Source organism: Biomphalaria glabrata, chromosome 2, assembly GCF_947242115.1.
Source record: "Biomphalaria glabrata chromosome 2, xgBioGlab47.1, whole genome shotgun sequence".
Taxonomy (NCBI): Eukaryota; Metazoa; Mollusca; class Gastropoda; family Planorbidae; genus Biomphalaria; species Biomphalaria glabrata.
In genome coordinates, this window is record NC_074712.1 from 14,498,851 (window position 1) to 14,518,631 (window position 19,781).

The 19,781-nt window shown below is 31.9% G+C and overlaps 2 protein-coding genes across 6 annotated transcripts; one reads left to right on the forward strand and one right to left on the reverse strand.

Annotated features, from left to right (window-relative positions):
* Window positions 1–635: 635 nt before the first annotated feature.
* LOC106078635 (p53 and DNA damage-regulated protein 1-like) lies at window positions 636–7,539 on the reverse strand. Of its 5 annotated transcripts, none has more exons than XM_056019283.1 (4): window positions 7,427–7,539; window positions 4,918–5,085; window positions 3,713–3,813; window positions 636–2,314 (listed from the first exon to the last, which is right to left on the reverse strand). In XM_056019283.1, exons 1-4 carry the CDS (start codon window positions 7,522–7,524, stop codon window positions 2,157–2,159), a joined length of 525 nt encoding a protein of 174 aa, XP_055875258.1. In that variant the 5' UTR covers window positions 7,525–7,539; the 3' UTR covers window positions 636–2,156. The 5 variants fall into 5 exon arrangements, with proteins under 5 accessions (XP_055875258.1, XP_055875260.1, XP_013095032.2 ...); XM_056019285.1 differs by lacking the exon at window positions 7,427–7,539 and adding an exon at window positions 7,159–7,231; XM_013239578.2 differs by lacking the exon at window positions 7,427–7,539 and adding an exon at window positions 6,987–7,209.
* Window positions 7,486–19,713, forward strand: LOC106078634 (exosome complex component RRP46-like). Its single transcript, XM_013239573.2, has 2 exons — window positions 7,486–7,556; window positions 17,533–19,713. The coding sequence occupies exons 1-2, from the start codon at window positions 7,523–7,525 to the stop codon at window positions 18,198–18,200; spliced, it is 702 nt and encodes a 233-aa protein (XP_013095027.2). The 5' UTR covers window positions 7,486–7,522; the 3' UTR covers window positions 18,201–19,713.
* Window positions 19,714–19,781: the final 68 nt, after the last annotated feature.

Consider the following 19,781-nt stretch of genomic DNA (forward strand, 5'->3'; position numbering starts at 1 on the left):
CGACATGTGTCTCATGAAAAAAGGTTCACATGACATTTGGTTTACATCACAATGTCTTTGGTTTACATTGCATGTACCTAAATGTATATTAAAACTTTCAAAAATTGTTTTCTTTTGTTTTACTGAAAACAGATTCACAAATAATTCGAGGGGGGGCCTTTACTCTTCTTATGTTTTAGTTATTTGGTTCTAATAGCTAATGCCCTCTTTAGTAGAACTATTGATTAAAATTTTAATTCAAATTGACCAAACCATTTTTATTTTGTTAGGGCACATTTTTTTACTTCTTTTAATGGCATCAAATTTAAAGTCTCTGGCTTTCGCAACTCAACCAAAGAAGCACAAGCGTCGCCAAACATTTATTCTAACTAATGATTTTTAATGATTAAAAAATTTAGTTGTAGTGATATTGTCTATATTTCAAAAAAAGCTGCTTTAGATTAATGCTAAGATGTTAGTATAAATAACAATAACAGTAAAAGTTGATTCTCTCATGATTTGTGATGTAAGGCTTTTAAGAAATATTCCTTGTTTTGCATTTGATTCAAAATTTTGCATTTCATTGATGCTATTAGTTTCATACAGAATTTTCACAACTTGGATAAAAGTATTAAAATAAAAACTAAACACAAGACTTGATAGATATTTAAACTTTAATCATCCTTGAACTTCAGACATATTAATTTACAATACCACTGTCATACTCAGTAACAATAGTACAACAATAATACAGATTGCGTTTTAATCAATTCATATCCATTAATGGCTACATTATTATCATTATTTATCTGTGTTTCGGAATGAGTTAAGCCAACACAGTTCCATACCCACACTGGTCAATCAATCAATCATACTTTATAACCAAAACAACATTTTTATAGGGTATGAGTGGACCATGTGGATATATGATCCACCAACACCACATAGAAAAATACTGACTTCCTATCAGGGCCGGTCCTAGAGATTGCGGGGCCCTATGCGAAACGGATAGCGCTTGGCCTATCCTGGGTTGTGATAAGGATAAGTGAAAATTAAGATTTTGTATTTGAAAATAAATTCGTCTTTGCATTTTATTCATACTTTACTAAGTATAAAATCACTGCCCAATTAGCTTAACGAGTAATCTACAGTACATGTATATAGTAGTTTTTCAACAAAAAGCTGATAAACATTCTTTTAGACATACTATGGACTAGCATAATATTGCTTTTTTTTTTTAAGAGGTCGAGATAGATTTAGATCTATATTTGTATGCTAAAGACTATTAAAGTAAATTAAGAATTTGAACTTCTTGTTTTGGTAAAAATGCGCCTTATTGTTACATTTTTATTAAATGAAAGCTGACAATGCCATTTTTTTAAAATTGCTAGTAGGATTGGCGTTTTCCATAGTGAATGACACCCAGAAATGACAATTTTGTCTGTTTTTAAGGAGATTTGCATCAGTTTTCAGAAGATTTTAATAATTTCAGGAGATTTTCATAACATTTTTTTATATACCGTAATTTACAATTTCAGGAGAATTCCAGAAAACCTTTAATAAATAAGTCACTGTTACACCGTCTTTTATAAGCTCACCAAAAAAGATTGCCTTTGGCATGCAGTCGTCTCTCATGCTGAATAAGTGTCAAAACCAGCGCAGTTGTCAAATGGTAATTATTGTTTCTATACTGTCCACACCGCCTTCAGCAGAAGTTATTTGTACTGTAGTCTTGCTATAAGCTTGCTTAAAAACTTCTAATTTGTATGTACTTGTGACTTTATTTGAATCTTGCCAGACATTGCATTTATCTTTCACTGACAGCTCAGTTCTTCCCAACCATGCACCATATGTATTTGATACACAATATAGATGTTTAAGCAAATTTTTTCTATTAACATTAGTTTAGTACATAGCAGATTTTATTTGTAAATCTGTTGAGCCATACATTTAGATATTATCATACTACTTTTTAAGTTTTGGTTTAAAAAAAAAAATTGTTTAGATTTCAAGTTATTTTGTCCAATAAATTGCCTTCTACCTACACTTAATATCTTGATTTGCAAAATTAGAAAAAAAAAATCTGAACAAAATAGAACCAAAAAATTTAATTAAAGGTTGAGGCACTGACAAAGTTTATAATGACACATAACTATATATAACTCACTCCAGACATGTCACAAAAGACTTTCAACAGAATTCAATTCTGACGGAGTAAGTGGAGATAGGTTAAAACCTTTGAGGTCATCTTTCTTCTCCAGGTCACGAAGTTTATTCACTTTAGGTTTCAGTGTTGACCTCAATTTTGAAATTTCATTCTCAATTACATCAAAATCTGTGAGAGAAAAGAAAACTGTACATACAAAGTCTTTTACAACTCATGCAATGCAGCAAATCCTTTACAAACAAACAGATCAACACCACTAATTGCTAGTCTGGTAGGTTTGAATAAAGTCTGGAAATCAATTACATTCTAAATGCAAATAAGTGAAATTTCTATATAAGCAAAAAAAAAAAGAATATTGGTCTAAGTGAAGAAATGCTTACAGAAATTAGCTAATAACAACCACTGGGTCTTAGAAAGATAAATGTAGACTTTTACATACAACTCGACAATTTTTCTGACACACACATTAAATTACATTTCTTACCAACAACATGATTTAGGTGCTAAGGATTGATAAAATTATATTTTTATTTTAAACATGCCCAGCCTTAACCCAGGGTAAATACAAATTGTATTACTTACAACTTTCAAAACATCTCAATCAATTGTTACAATGATATTAGTTAATACATGGGCATAGTTATGAAAGATAGAAAATAGAAGAACTAGAAGTTTGTGAAAGTAATAGAGAAGAAAGAGAAGAAGAAAGCAAAGACTCTTTACTAACCTCCAAGATTTAATTCTTAAATACTTCTGTCATAAATTAAGATCTTCTAGTACTACTACTTTGTGTTGAAACTTCATTTCAATTTTAACTTAGTTCATTTAATATACTGACATGTAATAATAGGTCCACTTTTTACAATATTTGGACCTTTGGTCAATATGAGGTACTAACTGTTGTGTTGTTTTATTGCATTTGTTTTACATGTTTAGGATGTTCTTTAAGATTTGAAAATTATTTTAGCCTGGACTTCCAGTAGGGTGGCCTGGGATAGTAGTAGGCAAGTAAAAACCAAGGATCGTCTAACAAGAGGACTGTTCAGAAAACATGCCCCACCACTAGGCAGCCATTATTAGTAGTACAATGAATGTTATGTCCAAAAAATAAAAATAATCTCATACTTTTTATTGTACATTATTGTAACTACATTGTGAGTAAGAATTAAAATTGAACACATCCCCTTTCACAATAAGAGTAAAAAAAATTCCTGATGACTATAAATTTTTTTTTATTTTTGTAAAAAGACTTGGTGTATTATAATTTTAAGCAAGAGAATTTAGAAACAAGGTGATTAATAGTAAATAGTGAGAAGGACAATTAAAAAAAAATACTACAGATATAAGAATAAACTTAATATCAAATAAGAAAATAAGGTATCTCTATTATATATATATATATAACTTTTAAACATATTTTTGTCTTTCTTTCAAACTAGTCTTTATTCTGATGCTAATTACTTTGTGGCAGATGTTCTCATTGGAGTGAAAACATTTATTAACACACTGACTTACATTGTTTTAAGGGAGTCAAAATGAGAATGTTAATATGTGACGTTTATTTACCTTTATTTAACATATTTATGGCTTTTTTGGTTTCCACTTTTATGAACATATTCCCAGCACACAACCAAGTTTTTGTGTTGGATTTATTCTTCTGCAGAGCTCTATAACAGAAACAAACATGCATCAAATAAATGTTCATTAGTATGGTATAGATTTATTACAATATTTTACAATTTTTCTGACACACAAAGTACCTTTCTTACCAACAACACAATTTAGGATTGGTAAAATTAGATTCTATGGTATAGATTTATTACAAATTTGAGTACTACAAATTTTAATGATTTTAGCTTAGGAAAAGTTGAGTTCAATGTAGCCAAAATTTAATTATCAAAAAGTTTTTCTGGTGCACAGAATATAGGAGTTGTGGCGGAACCATTTATTTTAAAAGATATATGACAATTTTTAAGCACTTTTCAGAACTGTAAAATCAAGTGTATTTAGTAATAGTCCAATCCCTTTTGTGAACTTGGGGGAGGGGGGGGGGGTATCTAGGATAAGGTTTCCCTGCTGTCTTTAGGCTAAGATTCAAACTCGAGCTGCTTGCTAGGTAGCCAAGCAGTTTATGCCACTCTGCCATACATCACACATATTTCATACATTAACTATGTATAACATATTCTTTACACTGTAAGATGTACTAGACTATATTAAACACCAAGGTTTTTAAGGATGAGAAGTAAAAAAAACAACATTATTCTAAGTCAAATGGTGGGCTAGAATATTTAATGAACTATTAAGTTGCCCAAAAGGCCAACTACTGTTTTATTGTAAACATATTTTGCTATCACCAGTTAAAATGGAATTGTATTTGACCTTGTCTGCTTTGACTATAAAATTCATAGCAGACTTTTGTATTTTTCTACATGATAATACAGTTATGATATATTTACTCATTTTCATGGTGCTGAGATACTACTGCTGGATTTCCCCACATAAAAAACTGTCTTATGAAGAAATAAAATAATGTGTATTTTATTTAAATATATTTATAAAAAATTTTTTTTTAATGTTTAAATTTTCAGTCTTAAACATCTTCGAGCTTGTAAGTTTCAGTAGCAACAAGCTTAACTAATTAATGGTTATGTAAAAAAAACATGTCCCTTTTGTATTTATGGTATATACTAAGAAATTAGCCAACAAGAGAATAAGCAAAAAAATGAAATTAAAATATTTTATTACTCAATAATTGCTGAGAAATTTACCTAACAGCTTCTCTTGTTTTATTTCTCTGTCTGTCTAGGTCAATTATTTCTCGTCGATCTGCCAAGATTTCTTCAGCAACACCCTCAAGTTCAATAACATAATCAAGAAGTTGACTTCCAATAGCAGAAGAGTCTGTATCCATTGTTTTAATTACTCCTACAAAGTTACTGTAAAAATTATTATCAAATTAAATTTATAAAACATTATTTCAATTACAAGGATAGGCCCTACATAAAACAAGTTCTAAATATCAAGTTTAGTGAAATAAGATAAGATAATTTTTATTGATCCAATCAAATGGAAATTCAGTTTGACTAAAATGACAACCTCAGCGTAACTACTGTACAATAACAATATAGATGCAAATACGAACAACATTCACACAAGAAACTCATACACACTCACAACCAGCGCTTTATGAATTAGACTTCTATGTACTTCTTGATGACAACAGATGATCTTGTAACACTCTGGATAGCTGCCTGGTCGTGCGGTTTGCGCGCTGGACTGTCGTTCAGATTTATCGATGGTCCAGGGTTCAAACCCTGCCCGCTTCCATCCCCCGTCGTCCTGCGCGAGGTTTGGACTAGGAAGTAATTATCTTCAACTCTGAAGGAACATCCGAAACATGTAAAACATTTTTACTCTGACCGAAAGTGGGATAAAGGAGTTTTCAAATCTTTCTGTTTAAGTCCTAATGGAAAGGAGACGACCACTTCGTTCAAATCTTATGTAACAGTGGTTTAATGGAATAAACAATAGAGTGGAGACAAATAAAAACATTTACTTCTAGTAAAATAGTCAGGTTTGAATAGTATATACACTTAATATTCTTCACTATAGTCAAAGTCTTCAAAAAACATACTTCTAAAGAAACACTAAACAGCACTAGACCAATCAATGTAATATTCAACCCAACCATTTTTTTATATTCTTCTCTAAACGGTAAACCTCTGCAGTGCTTTAAAGTCCATCCTTGAACCCTTGAGCTTTGTTTACACAGGCTATAAATTATAAATATTCTCGACCTGTATGGTGAGATGTATGCACTACGCATACATATTTACTGAAATGAAGGTCTAAATAAAAGGTTAATAATAATTTGATGAACTTGTTGTTTTTTTTTCCTCCTTATGAAATTATTAATTTAAAAAAATATCTGGTTAACAATTAGATCTTTAATGATCTATTCTATTGAGTCACCAAAGCAAAGCCAAATATTGGTAAAATTAAAAAAAACATGTTTAATTAAATTTTTTTTTAACAAAATTATGCATTATGACTTAGAGATCTAAATAGAGCAATGGCATAGTACAGAACTCTTATTACTATAGGAAATAAAACGTTTTATTTTAGAAGGGTATCAGTAACTTAATACTTTAATTTTTATCTGTTGATGATTAAGACTACAATTAGATCTATACATTTCTAATGATTTTCAAGCAACCTTCCATTTTTGTAAAATCACATCACAAAGAGAAAGTGCCTCCTCCCCCTCCCCTATTTTGTCCACAGAAGTATCAACACTCATTCTATATCATCTTGCTGCTGTCATATTGATTTTCATCAGCCTAATCTCTATTTGTAATCATCACAAGGTTACTAAGGCCACAGTCCAATCAACATTATTTTCTCTACTTTGTTTTGGATACTGTTTCTTTTTATTTGTTCATTGTTTTACATTCAATAGTGAATAGTTTTATACCTTTTTATCATTTCTTTTTGTTCTATTATGGTTTGAGTGAGTCAGGCCTACCAGCATATCGAATTAACTGTGCATTAAGCAGTCATTTAAAACCAATTAGATAATTAACTATTTTTGTTAATTATTTTGTTTTGAATCAAGCAAGTGAAAGAGATTGTGCTTGACTGATGACACACTAAATGCATGACGCGTGGGACTTCGTAACCATCTTCTTTTTTGAAGTAACGTCTGTATCATATAGATCTAAGTAATAAGATTAAATAATAAGACTATATTAGTATATAAGATCATGTGGTGGAATAAATATTTATTATATACCGGTATTTTATTTATTTTAATAAAAACTACGAAGATTAAAATTACTTTGGCTATAACATGTCAAGCTTAAAGTTAGAGGTTATATAGATCTAGTTGTCCTAGAATTGCAAGACATCTAGATCTAGACTAACTGAGTAGATCTATTGTTCTATTCTAAAATCTAGAGTAATATAATAAATCTAGAGTATCATTAAGGACAACTGAGTATAGATTTTACTAGATCTAGACTCTAGGTCTTTCAACTTCTACTTTCGGTTTTAATTGGCCAGCATTTTTGCTACTACCGGTACCTGTTGAATTTTTCTTTAGTAAGAGACCAAAAATTAACAAAATCTAGATCTAAACTAAATGATTTTGAAACATTAATTTCTAAATTAAATTAAGGAATGAATTTTACAATTCAAATAAGCGGTTATATTAAACATTTTGATTGCTATTAACGTAATACTTATTCAATCTAGACTATTTTTTTTTATATATTAGACCTGTATGTTGATTTAAAGATCAAATCTGCGTTTTTTATGTGGCATATTTTGTTCCTTGCATTATAATGAGAGTAGTGTCCCTTGTGGTCTTCAAGCATGGCGGCAGCTTTTATAGTAGTTAGGAAAGAAGGTAAACACACAGCTGACAAACGTGAATAAAATGCCAAAAGTGGTTGACACATTCAAAACAAACTAAATTAGAACTAGAAAGTGGGGCTTGTGATTGATCCATTAAAAGCAAAATTGACTCCATTATTCCCCTATCTAGACTAGAATACAATCTTGTACAGTGATGTGAATGTGATGCCCAAACTACGACCCGCGGGCCAGATCCGGCCCGCGACGTGTTTCCATCCGGCCTGCCGAAATATCGGAACAATGTGTAGCAAATAAAAAAAGTTGAAAATTTGGTAATTCTGCAGGAGTTCAAGGGGCAGCCATCTTTGTTATTGTTTAGACTAATCTTGTATTAGTTTAGTTAGGGAGGTGAAATAAAAAATTGATCTTTGAAAAAACAATTTTTCGTTAGTACATCATTAAAATACTTATAAAGAACTTTCCAATTATGACTGTATGTCTAATAGTTAGAAATTTATGATTTTTTTTGTGTTTTGGCCTAACATTGTTGACATGGAACAAGTAAGATGAGTCATCATGAGAGCGTCTCTCTCGCTAAGCCAGCGAGGGCGAGACACACCCCCCGCTCAAAAAGTTAAAAAGTTGGAATTGAGTTTCGTAGAGGATAAACCTACTTATTAAATAAGAAATTTAATAGTAGATTTAGTATTCATAGTGAATTTCTAGCTCACAAATCTAATTTCATTTATATTTATGAACTTTACTTGTTTAAAATGTAAATATTGATGAAATAAACAAATTATCGGGTCTAGATCTACAAGAATTGTCAGAGAGGCGGGGACAAAATGGCGGCGTTCTGATGGCAGAAAATAACAAAATATTTAAAAAGTGGGATCAAAATCGTCTGAAACAATTATTTTTCAAATGCGCTTTATCATTCATGCGACGACGATTAATACATAAAATCTATTTGAATATATCCAGAATATTAGGCCTTACATGGTCTCCAGTGGTTTTACATTGATGACGAAATTTTCTTATCAAAATTCAGTAAATTCTGAAAATCCCATAGCCCCCAATGGTAAACCGTATTTTCAAGTTTTTGAGCGATGCGACGGAGATATCGCGATAAAACTTGGTAGAATTATAGCCAGGCATGATATCTACCGTGGAAAAAAAAAAGAATCATTGATCATTTTCCTGGACCCTGTATTGCTAAAAACAAAAAATGAGTATTTTTTATAATAAATGTAAAAATGACAAATAACTTTTTAAAAAAGCCGTAATTAAGCTTTATATAGGCCATTGTCTAAAGTAATCGATAACACAAGTTTAAAACTTCTCTTATTTCATTCAAAAGTGTACTGAATTTGCAAGTGTGGTTTATGTGAAAAAAAGTCAGAAACGCAATCTCAAGTTTATCTGTCATTTTTTACTTTCACACTTCCGCGTTTTTTCGCCTAGCTAATTAGTTGTATCTTGGGTTTTCTCTCCGATTTGGGTTTTTGTTTGTTTTTAGTTTTTAAGCTAAATAATATGCTAGATCTACTGGTATCATCTTGTCCTAATAAGTCTATTAATTAGACTCATAATCTAACTGCTAGAACTAGACTAATTACTATATTATTATGACAAGGTTCTTAAAGGCAATAAAGGTCAATTAATTTTTGGTAATAAACTGTGCTGATATTTATTGTAGGCCTAGTTAAATTTAGATTCTCTTTATCAGAATAATTCAGAATAGATATAGACAATATTTAGATTTTAACAATTAAAAAGAAGACAGAACAATAAGAAACATATTGTATTAACACCAAGTCAAAATTAAAAGAAAAAATAGCATTGCTTTGAAAACCCAGAAGTAATGTTAATTCTTGGTATTTTTTAAGACACTATCTTGGGATTTTTTTGGAACATAAACAATAACAAAATAGTACAAAGATGGCTGCCCCTTGAACTCCTGCAGAATTACCGAAAATTTTTTCCCTACGTTAGGATTGAAACTTTAATGAATTTCATTCAAATCTAGTGCATATATATTTATTTTTTTGCAACAAAAGTTGACAGTTATTTTTGGTTCTTAGACTATTTTGCTGCTTTCTTGAGCGGGCTGTGTCCTTGATGTCTTGTGTGTGCAACATGTGGCTACATTACTGCATCCTTTTAGAACCAATGCGAATGGTACCATATTTAATATTTGTGCGTTAATGAAATGGGAGAGTCTAAGAAACGAAAAGTAGACTCTGAATGTAGAAACTTCCAGAACCAGATATTTACTCTTTTTTTTTTCAAACATGATAATAAGCCAACATGTTTGTTTTGTACTGAAAAGGAAGGAAGATGCACCCCTGTCTCAATGCTAGCAGTGTTGAAAGAAATCTGTCCTGAAAAGAAGAATGCAGTTGAAACCGTCAGATTTTCTCGCATGACAATTGCAAGGCGAGTGGAAGATATGGTACAAATCTCCATTCAAAACTAAATGAAGCAGATTTTGAAATGTTTTTAATTGCCGCTGAGGAGTGCCCGGACAGTTCTGCAAATGAAACTGATTGAGTTACAAAGCTAGACATTCCTGCTTGTCTGCGATGCAGACAATTGTTTTCTATGCCCTGTTGCCTGCAGTAACTTTTAAAGATTTCCGAAAACAAGCGTTTTAAAAGCACTTAACAATAATAAAACAGATAAACCCTTATAAATTACATAATCGCTTTACATGTGTAAGTAGAGCCATGGGCCTGCGACATGAGTGTTGGGAATTAAATGGCCTGCAGACCGAAAAAGGTTGGGCTTGATGAGTAGAAACTTAAATTTAAACATCTTCTAAATTTCTAAAACTAGATTAATTAACTAGATCTAGACTAATTGAGTAGTTTATGCTTTTCAAACACCTATAGGCTAAAAATTCAAATGTTTGACTTTGACAGTGCATTATTTGATAATGGTTTGACATAGAAAAGAAAATGAAGTATCAAAATCTTTTAGTTTAAGCCTACGAAGAATAAGGATGACTACTTATCACTTATAACTTATATTTGTACCCCTAACCTATATTTGTTATTATATTTAAGGTCAAAGAGGCCATGTCACATGTTTTCATTTAATTCAAACAAATTTGACATACATTATTTAATTCCTAACACCAAAATTTATTTCAAACAGTCTCTATATTTTAGCATCAATTATCTCAAATTTTAATTCTATATTAATATTAACTAAATTTTAAGATCCCCAGGCATAGCCCCTCACATGAAATTATTAAGATTTTTTCAAATTATGCATAAATACAAATACAAAAAATAAAAATATGAACACACTTATTCTACCAAAATTAGGTCACTGGGATAGTGACTTCTACACTGACTTTAAGACTTATTTTATGTTTGCATGATTAGATGTGTGCTGAATTTTTTATTTTTTTTATTAATTTAATAAATTTCTAACACAGATGATCTTTTGTAGTATGGTAAAGGCTAGGATGACCATGCTTGCCTAAGTAGCTGAATCCTCTCATACTATATTCTCTCTATATAAATCTAGATCTATCTAGTAGGTCTAGATCTAGGCATTTAACTTCATTCAATGTATCAAGCTCACTCCAAACATTTGCCCATTTATTCTCTATAAAAAAACAACTACAAACAAACAAATATAATTAAAATTATTAACATTGATGTCCAAAACTGTCTGTTTGAAATAAATTTTGGTAAGAAAATTGTAATTTAATACAAATACCCTATTAATTTTTTTTGTATGGAATCAAACAGCTTGGCTTATGAATCAAATAAATCAGCTCCTAAAACAGAATAAATATTGCTAGGCTCATAAGCAAAGACTTATCCAACCAAAAAATATAGTCTTAATCCTAGGACCTAGGAAGAGGTAAAGTCATCCTGGTAACATTGGAAAAAAACAACAACCTGACTTACAAATTTGAAATTCTTTTTTCTTACATAAAAAGACAGCTAAATGGAAGGAAATTGGGTCAGAATCATTGGAAAATGGATGCGCACATTATATAGCATGCTATTTTCATATTAAATATTAAAATAAAGATGTAATGACCACAAAAACAGCGATTTGTACGGATTCATGTAATGGCCAAAATAAATAAACTACTCTAAATCTAGAATGATGAAGGCTAAGAACCTAGAGAGTAGACTAGCGTAAGCCTACATCTGGTTAATCTAGATCTAGATTCTAAATCTAAATTACTAGAATCTAGATCTAGATAGATCTACTTTTAGAACTTAATTAACCCTCTTAAGACAGACTTTTAGCATGTATTGTGCCAAAATGACGGGGCACTATTTCCAGAATAAATAAACACTTCTCTTACTAAAAATAAACTAAATAAATCTAATTACTTTATATACATAAACCTATCTATATATAATTCTCTTCATGGCTCATGAGTTTGGACACCAGGTAATGGAAAGATCACTCTTTTACCCCATGTAATTTTAGAGGCGAAAAAAAAAGAGTGCCTGGGGGGGGGGGGGAAGAACAAGTAGTATTCACCCGCCACTAAATAGCAGGGCCGGACTTAACCATTGTGGGGCTGTATCCGAAACAGATTTCCCGGGGCCAAGTTTCGGTAGGGATATGGATAATAAGTGAAAATTAAGATTTTATATTAGAAAATAAATTTGTCTTTGCATTTTATTCATTCTTTACTACGTAGAGAATTACTTTACGAGCCTTGCATATATTGAAGTCATACAGTATATCATAAAAATTCTATTTCTTCATAGATCATACTCAATAGCAAGAATTACCAAATGTTACCCTAACCCTATCTATGAGAAACCCTAAATCTCCTGAAAACTAATGAAAATCTCTTGGAAAAATAGACAAAATTGTTGTTTGGCGTTCGATATAGAAAACGCCAATTCTATATGCGATATAAAAATGTATTGTCAGCTTTCATTTAGTAAAAATGTAATATAGGGCGAATTTTTACCAAAACTGGAAGTTCCATTATTTTATTTTACTATAAGAGTCACTGGCATATAAATATAGATATCTATCTAAATTTATCTTGATTTCTTAAAAAAAAATCAAATGTGATATTTTTTAACATTTGATTGTAATTTTGTACTTAGTCAGGAATGAATAAAATGCAAAGACGAATTCATTTTCTAATACAGAATCCTAATTTTCACTTATTATCCTTATCCCTACACAGATAGGACCCCGCGCAATCCATTTCGCATAGGGCCCTGGAGAGATCTAGCTTAGGCCGTTCAGTCTGGCTGAAAAATAAATGTCAGTATTTTTTTGTCCCACTTCGCAGCGAAAGAAAGTTAGGGTATCCCATTTTGTATTTAAAGCCTCTTGTAAATATAAGTCGTATATATAGTCATGTCATTCACCGTTGTTTTGAAATTTGCAAACATACCTACCATCCCGCATTATGCTGAACGCTCCTGCAAAATCACCTCAAAAGCTCTCATGTTCCACCATTCCGCATTGATGTTCCGCAAAGTCTTTATTCTGACATTTCTGTGTGTTAAAAATGCAAAATGAAAACAGCGCCAAAAATATATATTTAGATCTATGTTTTTCATTTCCTCTCAGCTTGGGCATGCTCCGTTCAATTTCCTACCTTTAGGTATACATAAAGGCATATTAGCGAACCTATATCTATAGATTTGAGTTAATTCAATCTGAATCAGTGAATGTGATTGATCTACAATATCATTTGTGATTGTCTAGTCTTGATCTAAAATCTAATCATGTCTAGAAGTGATATATGCCAGATGGTGCTGTTTCTGCTCCTCTGTCAATAAAAAAAGGATTCAAAAGTTTCTTAAGGAATATATTGACGAATTTCCCTTCATTTCACCCGCCAAACATTGTGAGTATAGTGCCTTTTGCGAAATATGTTGCTCGCAATTCACAATTAAATATGCTGGAAATTATTTGTCATATTATATTGCTAGTGCTACTCATATTTCTTTGGCTAAAGAAGTCAAAGTTTCAAAGAGTGTTGTGTATTTATGTTTCTTGTTGTGTGTTGTGAATTGCGAAGCAGGACGTTTTGGCCCCGCCGTTTTGGCGCGAAGGACGTTTTGGCTTTAGCCGTTTTGGCGCGAAATACATTATGTACGTTTATTGTATTATTTCTTTTAAAAGAATTATTCATATCTATGTTTTGCACGAGTGTTTGTGTTAAGACATATTTTTCACGAACTAAATGTAAATGTGTGTTTGATTTTCACATCATTTTCTTTAATAAACATTTTGGCTTGTGTATGTGTGTTTATTAAGAGGCACATATTTATTTTCAAAAAAGTTTTTTAAGATATTTACTTTAAAATTAAAAACAAAATGAAACGATGATAGACAAAAAATTGATGCAATTATTTGTTTACATTAACATTGGTATATTTAATGACTGTATGGTATCTCCAGCTATACATACCAAACACTTGCTAATAATAAGTAAAAATATAATACATGTACCATGTTTCTCAAAATACTTTAAGTTAAGTATACATAGACACCATGGTTATTTGCCTAAGTCGCTGGAATTCAAGGGTTCATAAAAAAAAACTACGTGCTTATTAAATTATCGTCAAATGATATCTCGCGCCCAAACGTCCCGTCGCCAAAACGGCTCGCGCCAAAACGTCCCGTCGCCAAAACGGCGGCGCCAAAACGTCACGTACCGTGTGAACTGATCTGTTCTTGTGTGTCAAAATGTCATGGTGTCCAGGTCAGCTAGTGTGTAATTTGTTATTCTGAACTGTTTTCTCATTCTTGTACAATAAAGCTTAGGATCAAGACATGTCTTCCTGTAGTGTTTTATTATGTTACTTCAAAGAGCATTGAATCTTTTTTTCCGACATTGAAAGTAAAAAAAAACCCACTGATGTCATCAAAGGCAGAGGTAATGTTGTAATGTTGGTTGATTTTGTGACTGATTAGAATCTACCTTTGGCTACTTGAACGAATTCACAAAGGCATTCAAACTTATGTTTAAAGATGATATTGCTAAAGAGTTTCAATCTGGGTGCTTCAAAGGTATAGCAGTAGTTAAAGAAATAGCAGCCAAAACAACACTTTCATTGGCTGAACACATGAAAATTTACCCATTTACAATTTCTACTGGTGAAAGCAATAATTGTGACTGCTACAAATTGTTCGAACAGTTGATCCAAACACCAGTTAATTCTGTTTTACCTGTTTGCGAGGACTCTGCAACTGGTGAGAACATTTTTAATTTATTACATGCTAAATTTTCAGCACATAATATTCCATGGACAAAGTGTCTGCCATTAGGCGCAGACAATGCATCAAAGATGGTAGGCAAAGACAAAGGTGTACTTGGCTATATAGCAAAGCAACACTCCATTATTTTTATGTCAGGATGTGCATGCCATCTTGTACACATAGCCTCTTGTCTTCCTCTCAGTATCGACCAGCTGCTGATAGATGTTTATTATTACCTTGACAAAAGCATCAAAAGGCAAGGAGCTTTTAAAGATATGCAACTTTTGCATGAAGTAAAATAAAACATGATATTGAAGCATGTGTGCACAAGGTGGTTAAGCATACAAAAATGCTTGCAACGAGTTTTGGATAACTAGGAGTCTCTTCTAGCATTTTTCAAGAATGATGAAAAATTATCAACTACAGTACCTCTGCATCAAATGAACAGGCTTCAAACTAAGAAAAAAAAATTCTTCTCCCTCTAATAAGCTTATTTGCCTTTTTTGTAACTGATGCCCTGCAACAGTTTGACGATTTCAACACATATTTTCTTAGCGAGGAACCTAAAATTCACTTGTTACTAACAAAGCTACACAAACTTGTAATATCTTTACTAATGAGATACATTAAGCCACTAATGAGATACATTAAGCCATCTGCATTGCTTGGGGTGAGAGTCAAGTGAAGTTGACAATCTAAACAAGGAAGATTTGAAAGACAATCCAGACCTACATTTAGGGCAAGCTGCTTCAGATTTCATTGCAAGAAAAAATGAAGTGCATCTCAGTGATGGAAAATTAACCTTTTCTATGATGGAGTTAAGCTTCCCCCGAATGAAGAGCTGTTTAGACATGTAGATATAGGTGATGTCCATAAACAGACCTCTTCCTCACCTGCATCACTGGATTATTTCTTACAAAAATTTCCAGTACTGTTGCCTAAAAATGTTCCTGTAGCTGATTTGAAGCAAGAGTTTTCACTTTATCAAGCCACTGACTTACAGTCCTGTGTGAAAGATTGGACAGCACATGGGCTGCCATTGGAAAAATAAATGACAATGGTCAAAATTTATTTAAAAATTTGGCTGAAGTTATGTTAACACTACTGATAATCCCTCACTCATCTGCACATTGTGAGGGAATATCTTATCTTGTGTGTAGAAACAGAACAGAGTTTAAAAGTCGTCTAAACAATGAAACCATTGAGGCTTTACTTATATATCTAAATCCAGCCTGGGAATGCAATTAACAGTGTATTCAGATAATGAACTGGAAGACCTGAAGAGTGCTTGCTACAAGTCACTCCAGGCTTCTCACTCTGGCAAGGAATAATAGGAATATTGCAAAGCAACGTAAATAGTATAAATAACTGTATATAGTGTATATATTGTAGAAGCAGCCTAATTGAAAGCAGAATGTTTCAATAATATGATTTAATGGATATTCCAATTGAAAAATCTTTGTAGGTATGTAGTTTTAATTTTAATTACAATATAAATAAGTTTTTAACGGACTTAATGCTTTCACAGTTACTATTTATAGTATTACACTAGATCATCCATTTTTTCCGGTGGCTTGCTTGTTCCATGTTGGCATCCAAAGTTCCACATTCAGGGTCTTGGGGGGTAGGCGTGTCTGAATTTGAAGATTGCTTAAGCGAGTATGAAACTGTTGTATGTTGAAGTTTATTCTTTGTAATAGCTTAGTATTCTGTTGACCACCAAGAAAATTTCAAACATCGTTTTAAAGCTCATCGATTGCGATTCTATATATATGTATAATTAGTTTTTGTAAGTATTGACAATTCCAGTGACTTTTGATTGAAAATAACAACATACTTTGGTCCAATCAAATCGCTTGCTCAGCCCTTTTTTTTTTTCCCTTTGCGTCATTCACGATGTTTCTAGTTGGTCACCTGACTAAGCACAGCCAATCCTCTTGTCCCTACTGGCTATACATGAATTTTTCTTTTATTGTGTTTATAAATATATTTAGCCATAGAAAGAAACAATTTAGTAGATTTTGTATTTATTTAATTATACATTTGATTTTAGGCCATTATTTTTATTAGGATACGGTCATAGCTAAATAATATTTATATAGATTAAAAAAAACAACTCAGTGACAATGTAAGACAAGACAAAATAACCGTAAGTGGGACAGTCAAATACAAAGGCAAAGAAGAAGTCAAAATAATTAACTACAAAATTTAAAACTTTTGAACTAATTATAAATCCAATTTTCAAAATATATTTGTCTCATTTATATCTCAATAACATCCAATTAGCTGCAGTGGTTTCATTACATTTAAAAAGTAAATAACTATTTTATCACTGAACGCACTAACTAGCTTTAACTCATTTGAGAGGCGCAATGTCTGAGTTAAGCACCTGGCTTCCGAATCTGGGGTCCTGACTTCGAATCTCAGTGAAGACTGGGATTTTAAATTTGGGGATACTTAAATTTGGATTCCAAACATCTTGGAAATGAAAAGAAAATCCAGAAAATTGTGTTAAAATTATATGCCAATTATAAGTTTCTTTTTAATTACATTCTTAAAAACTTCCTGGACACCCACTGCTGGATAGTGCAGTGGTAACTCAGATTCCAGCTGACTAAGAGGGCATGAATAAATTGTTTGTTTTGTTTTGCCTGGTAAAAGTTTGAGAAATTCTTATCTAAAGTGGAACTAAATTTATCCATAATTAATGGTTGGTTTGTTAAAGGTAAAAAAAAAAAAATAATTCCTCTCAATATAAATTTCTAGTGTTTTTAAAACTGAAATAGCCTAAAATTTGCTTTTTATATTTTAAGATCTTGAAGCACAACAGAATGCAGAATCTTGTCAGACATTGAGGTGTCTTACTTCTGAACTGGGTTGCCTGACTCGCTCAGATGGCTCTGTAAGTTTTTCCCAAGGTGACACAACAGTGCTGGCTGTCTCCTATGGACCAGCTGAAGTGCGAATCAACCAGGAGCAATATGACAAAGCCACAGTTGAAGTTGTTTACAAACCTAAAGTTGGCTTACCTCGACCCATCGATAGAAAACGGGAGGCCATACTTAAATCTACTTTGGAAGCTGCCATCGTCACAAGTCTTCACCCTCGTTCATCCATCTCTATCATTATACAGGAAACAGAAGACTTGGGCTCCAACATGGCCTGCTGCATTAATGCAGCCTGCCTTGCTCTACTTGACGCTGCTGTTCACATGGCCTTCATGGTTGCAGCTGTTGCAGTGTCAGTCATGGAGGATGGCCAGATAAAACTGGACCCAAACAAAAAGGAGGAGCTGGAAGGTCGTGCCACATTAACATTTGTGTTTGACAGTGCAGACTTAAAAGTTGTATCCGTCGTTACATCTGGCACATTCAGCCAGGAAGAATATAAGAAAAGTATAGACTTGACAAGACTTGCTGCAGAGAGAGTTTTCCAGTTTTATAGGGACTCGCTATCAAAGAAATTAATGCAATCAATTTAGTTGCTTCTTTTTCTTGTTGATTTTTATGACAATTATTTCATGCAACATTTGATTTTTTCTTTTGTTCACTCATTTTAAAAAATGAAGATAAGCCATGTGTAGAGAATTAGGCTGTATGCTAAAATTTTCAAATTAACAAGACTTAAATAGACTATAAACCTTCTACTTTGATGAGCACTTGTCTAGCTTAGTGGCTAACAAGTCATCCTTCCATTATGGAGGCTTGGGTTCAAATTCAGACTCAAGTAACTTTTTTTTAATTTGTCTTTGAAAAAGGGAAACCTGGCCATAATCAGACCACTACACACTGAGCATGCTATAAGCATGAAAGCTGTGTTAGAAAAAAATTAATAAAAAATTTTCAAACTGCACACATTTATTATTCTTAGTCAAGATCTACTAAAAATTAATTACATGAATGATTAAAAAATAATTGATGCTATTTCACTCAATATAAGCTTGCTTTTAAAAAGTATTTTTTAAAAATATTTTGATCCATGCATTAGTTGGTTTTGTTGTTATAAATGACTCTAATAATGAAAAGAGTTAATGTTGATACTGTAACAGAGTAAGAGTAATCACTCTTGGACCATATTACAACAAATGATATTTGATTTGTTGGCTGAAAGTAGATCCTGTTGAAAAATAAATGGAGGGAAAGGGAGTGAAGAATGAGTGGAAGAAAAAGAAGTGTGTATGTGGAGGTGTCTTCACCTTATCTTTTAAGAATGTTTTTTTAATTTTCCATGCCTGATGTGTGAATGAAGCTTTATTGTTGCATGTTTGTGAGTCTGTATTAAAAATATTGTCCTGTGGTGCATAAGGTTAAAATAAACAGGGACTAGGCATAGGTTTGTCTCCCAGCTTTAGTTCTATTGATTTTTTTTAATATAAAATACAAAGTAGTTGACACCATGCTTACTACATAAAATAGAACCTAAATGTCATTTCTTTGTTCTCTTGGTGCTAAATAGTTCATATGTTCATACTGTCCTTCCATAAGCAAATTTGATTTTTCCAGACTTAATGTGTATGAAAGTAAATAAAATTAAATGTATTGGGTTGCATGTGATTTAAGCTAATGGGCTGTTAAATCTCTTTTCTCAGACATCCTATGGTCATTCCTTCTCCTCAAAACAAAAAAATGAAATTCTATTATGTACCGTATTATGTTTGTGCTTTTCCAAATTTCAAATATTGCAGCATTAAAGACATTGTTCTCTGAACATTTTTTTCTCATACTGAACATAAAATAAAAACTAGCAGTAAGTTTTCTTGAATTATTTAAAGGGTTATCTTGGCTTCACAATTACACTAAAGGAAAGCTCCCTTTCATGTTGTTGTTTTTAAGAGCAGTTGTGCTTTCCACTTTACCTGACTTTGTTATGAATTTTAGTAGCTACTGCATGCGTATGTCCACTGAAAGTGAAAAGTTCAAATAATGTTTGTTTGGAAGTTTGTAGTGAATGTTATTCTTTTTATAACTATTATTACACAATTTATCCACACTGTACCAAGACTTTGTTTCTCTTTATTATGTGTTTGTATTGATGTACTGATGTTACTTCAAAAAAAAAAAAA

Excerpts from the sequence above, each read along its gene's own strand:
- LOC106078634 (XM_013239573.2), top strand. The coding sequence starts at position 7,523 with ATGGCGGCAGCTTTTATAGTAGTTAGGAAAGAAG. Across the intron at positions 7,557-17,532 it reads TATAGTAGTTAGGAAAGAAG|ATCTTGAAGCACAACAGAAT; the intron begins GTAAACACACAG and ends TTATATTTTAAG.
- LOC106078635 (XM_056019283.1), bottom strand. The coding sequence starts at position 7,524 with ATGCTTGAAGACCACAAGGGACACTACTCTCATTATAATGCAAGGAAC. Across the intron at positions 3,814-4,917 it reads AAAACAAGAGAAGCTGTTAG|AGCTCTGCAGAAGAATAAAT; the intron begins GTAAATTTCTCA and ends TTTCTGTTATAG. Across the intron at positions 2,315-3,712 it reads CATAAATATGTTAAATAAAG|ATTTTGATGTAATTGAGAAT; the intron begins GTAAATAAACGT and ends TTTCTCTCACAG.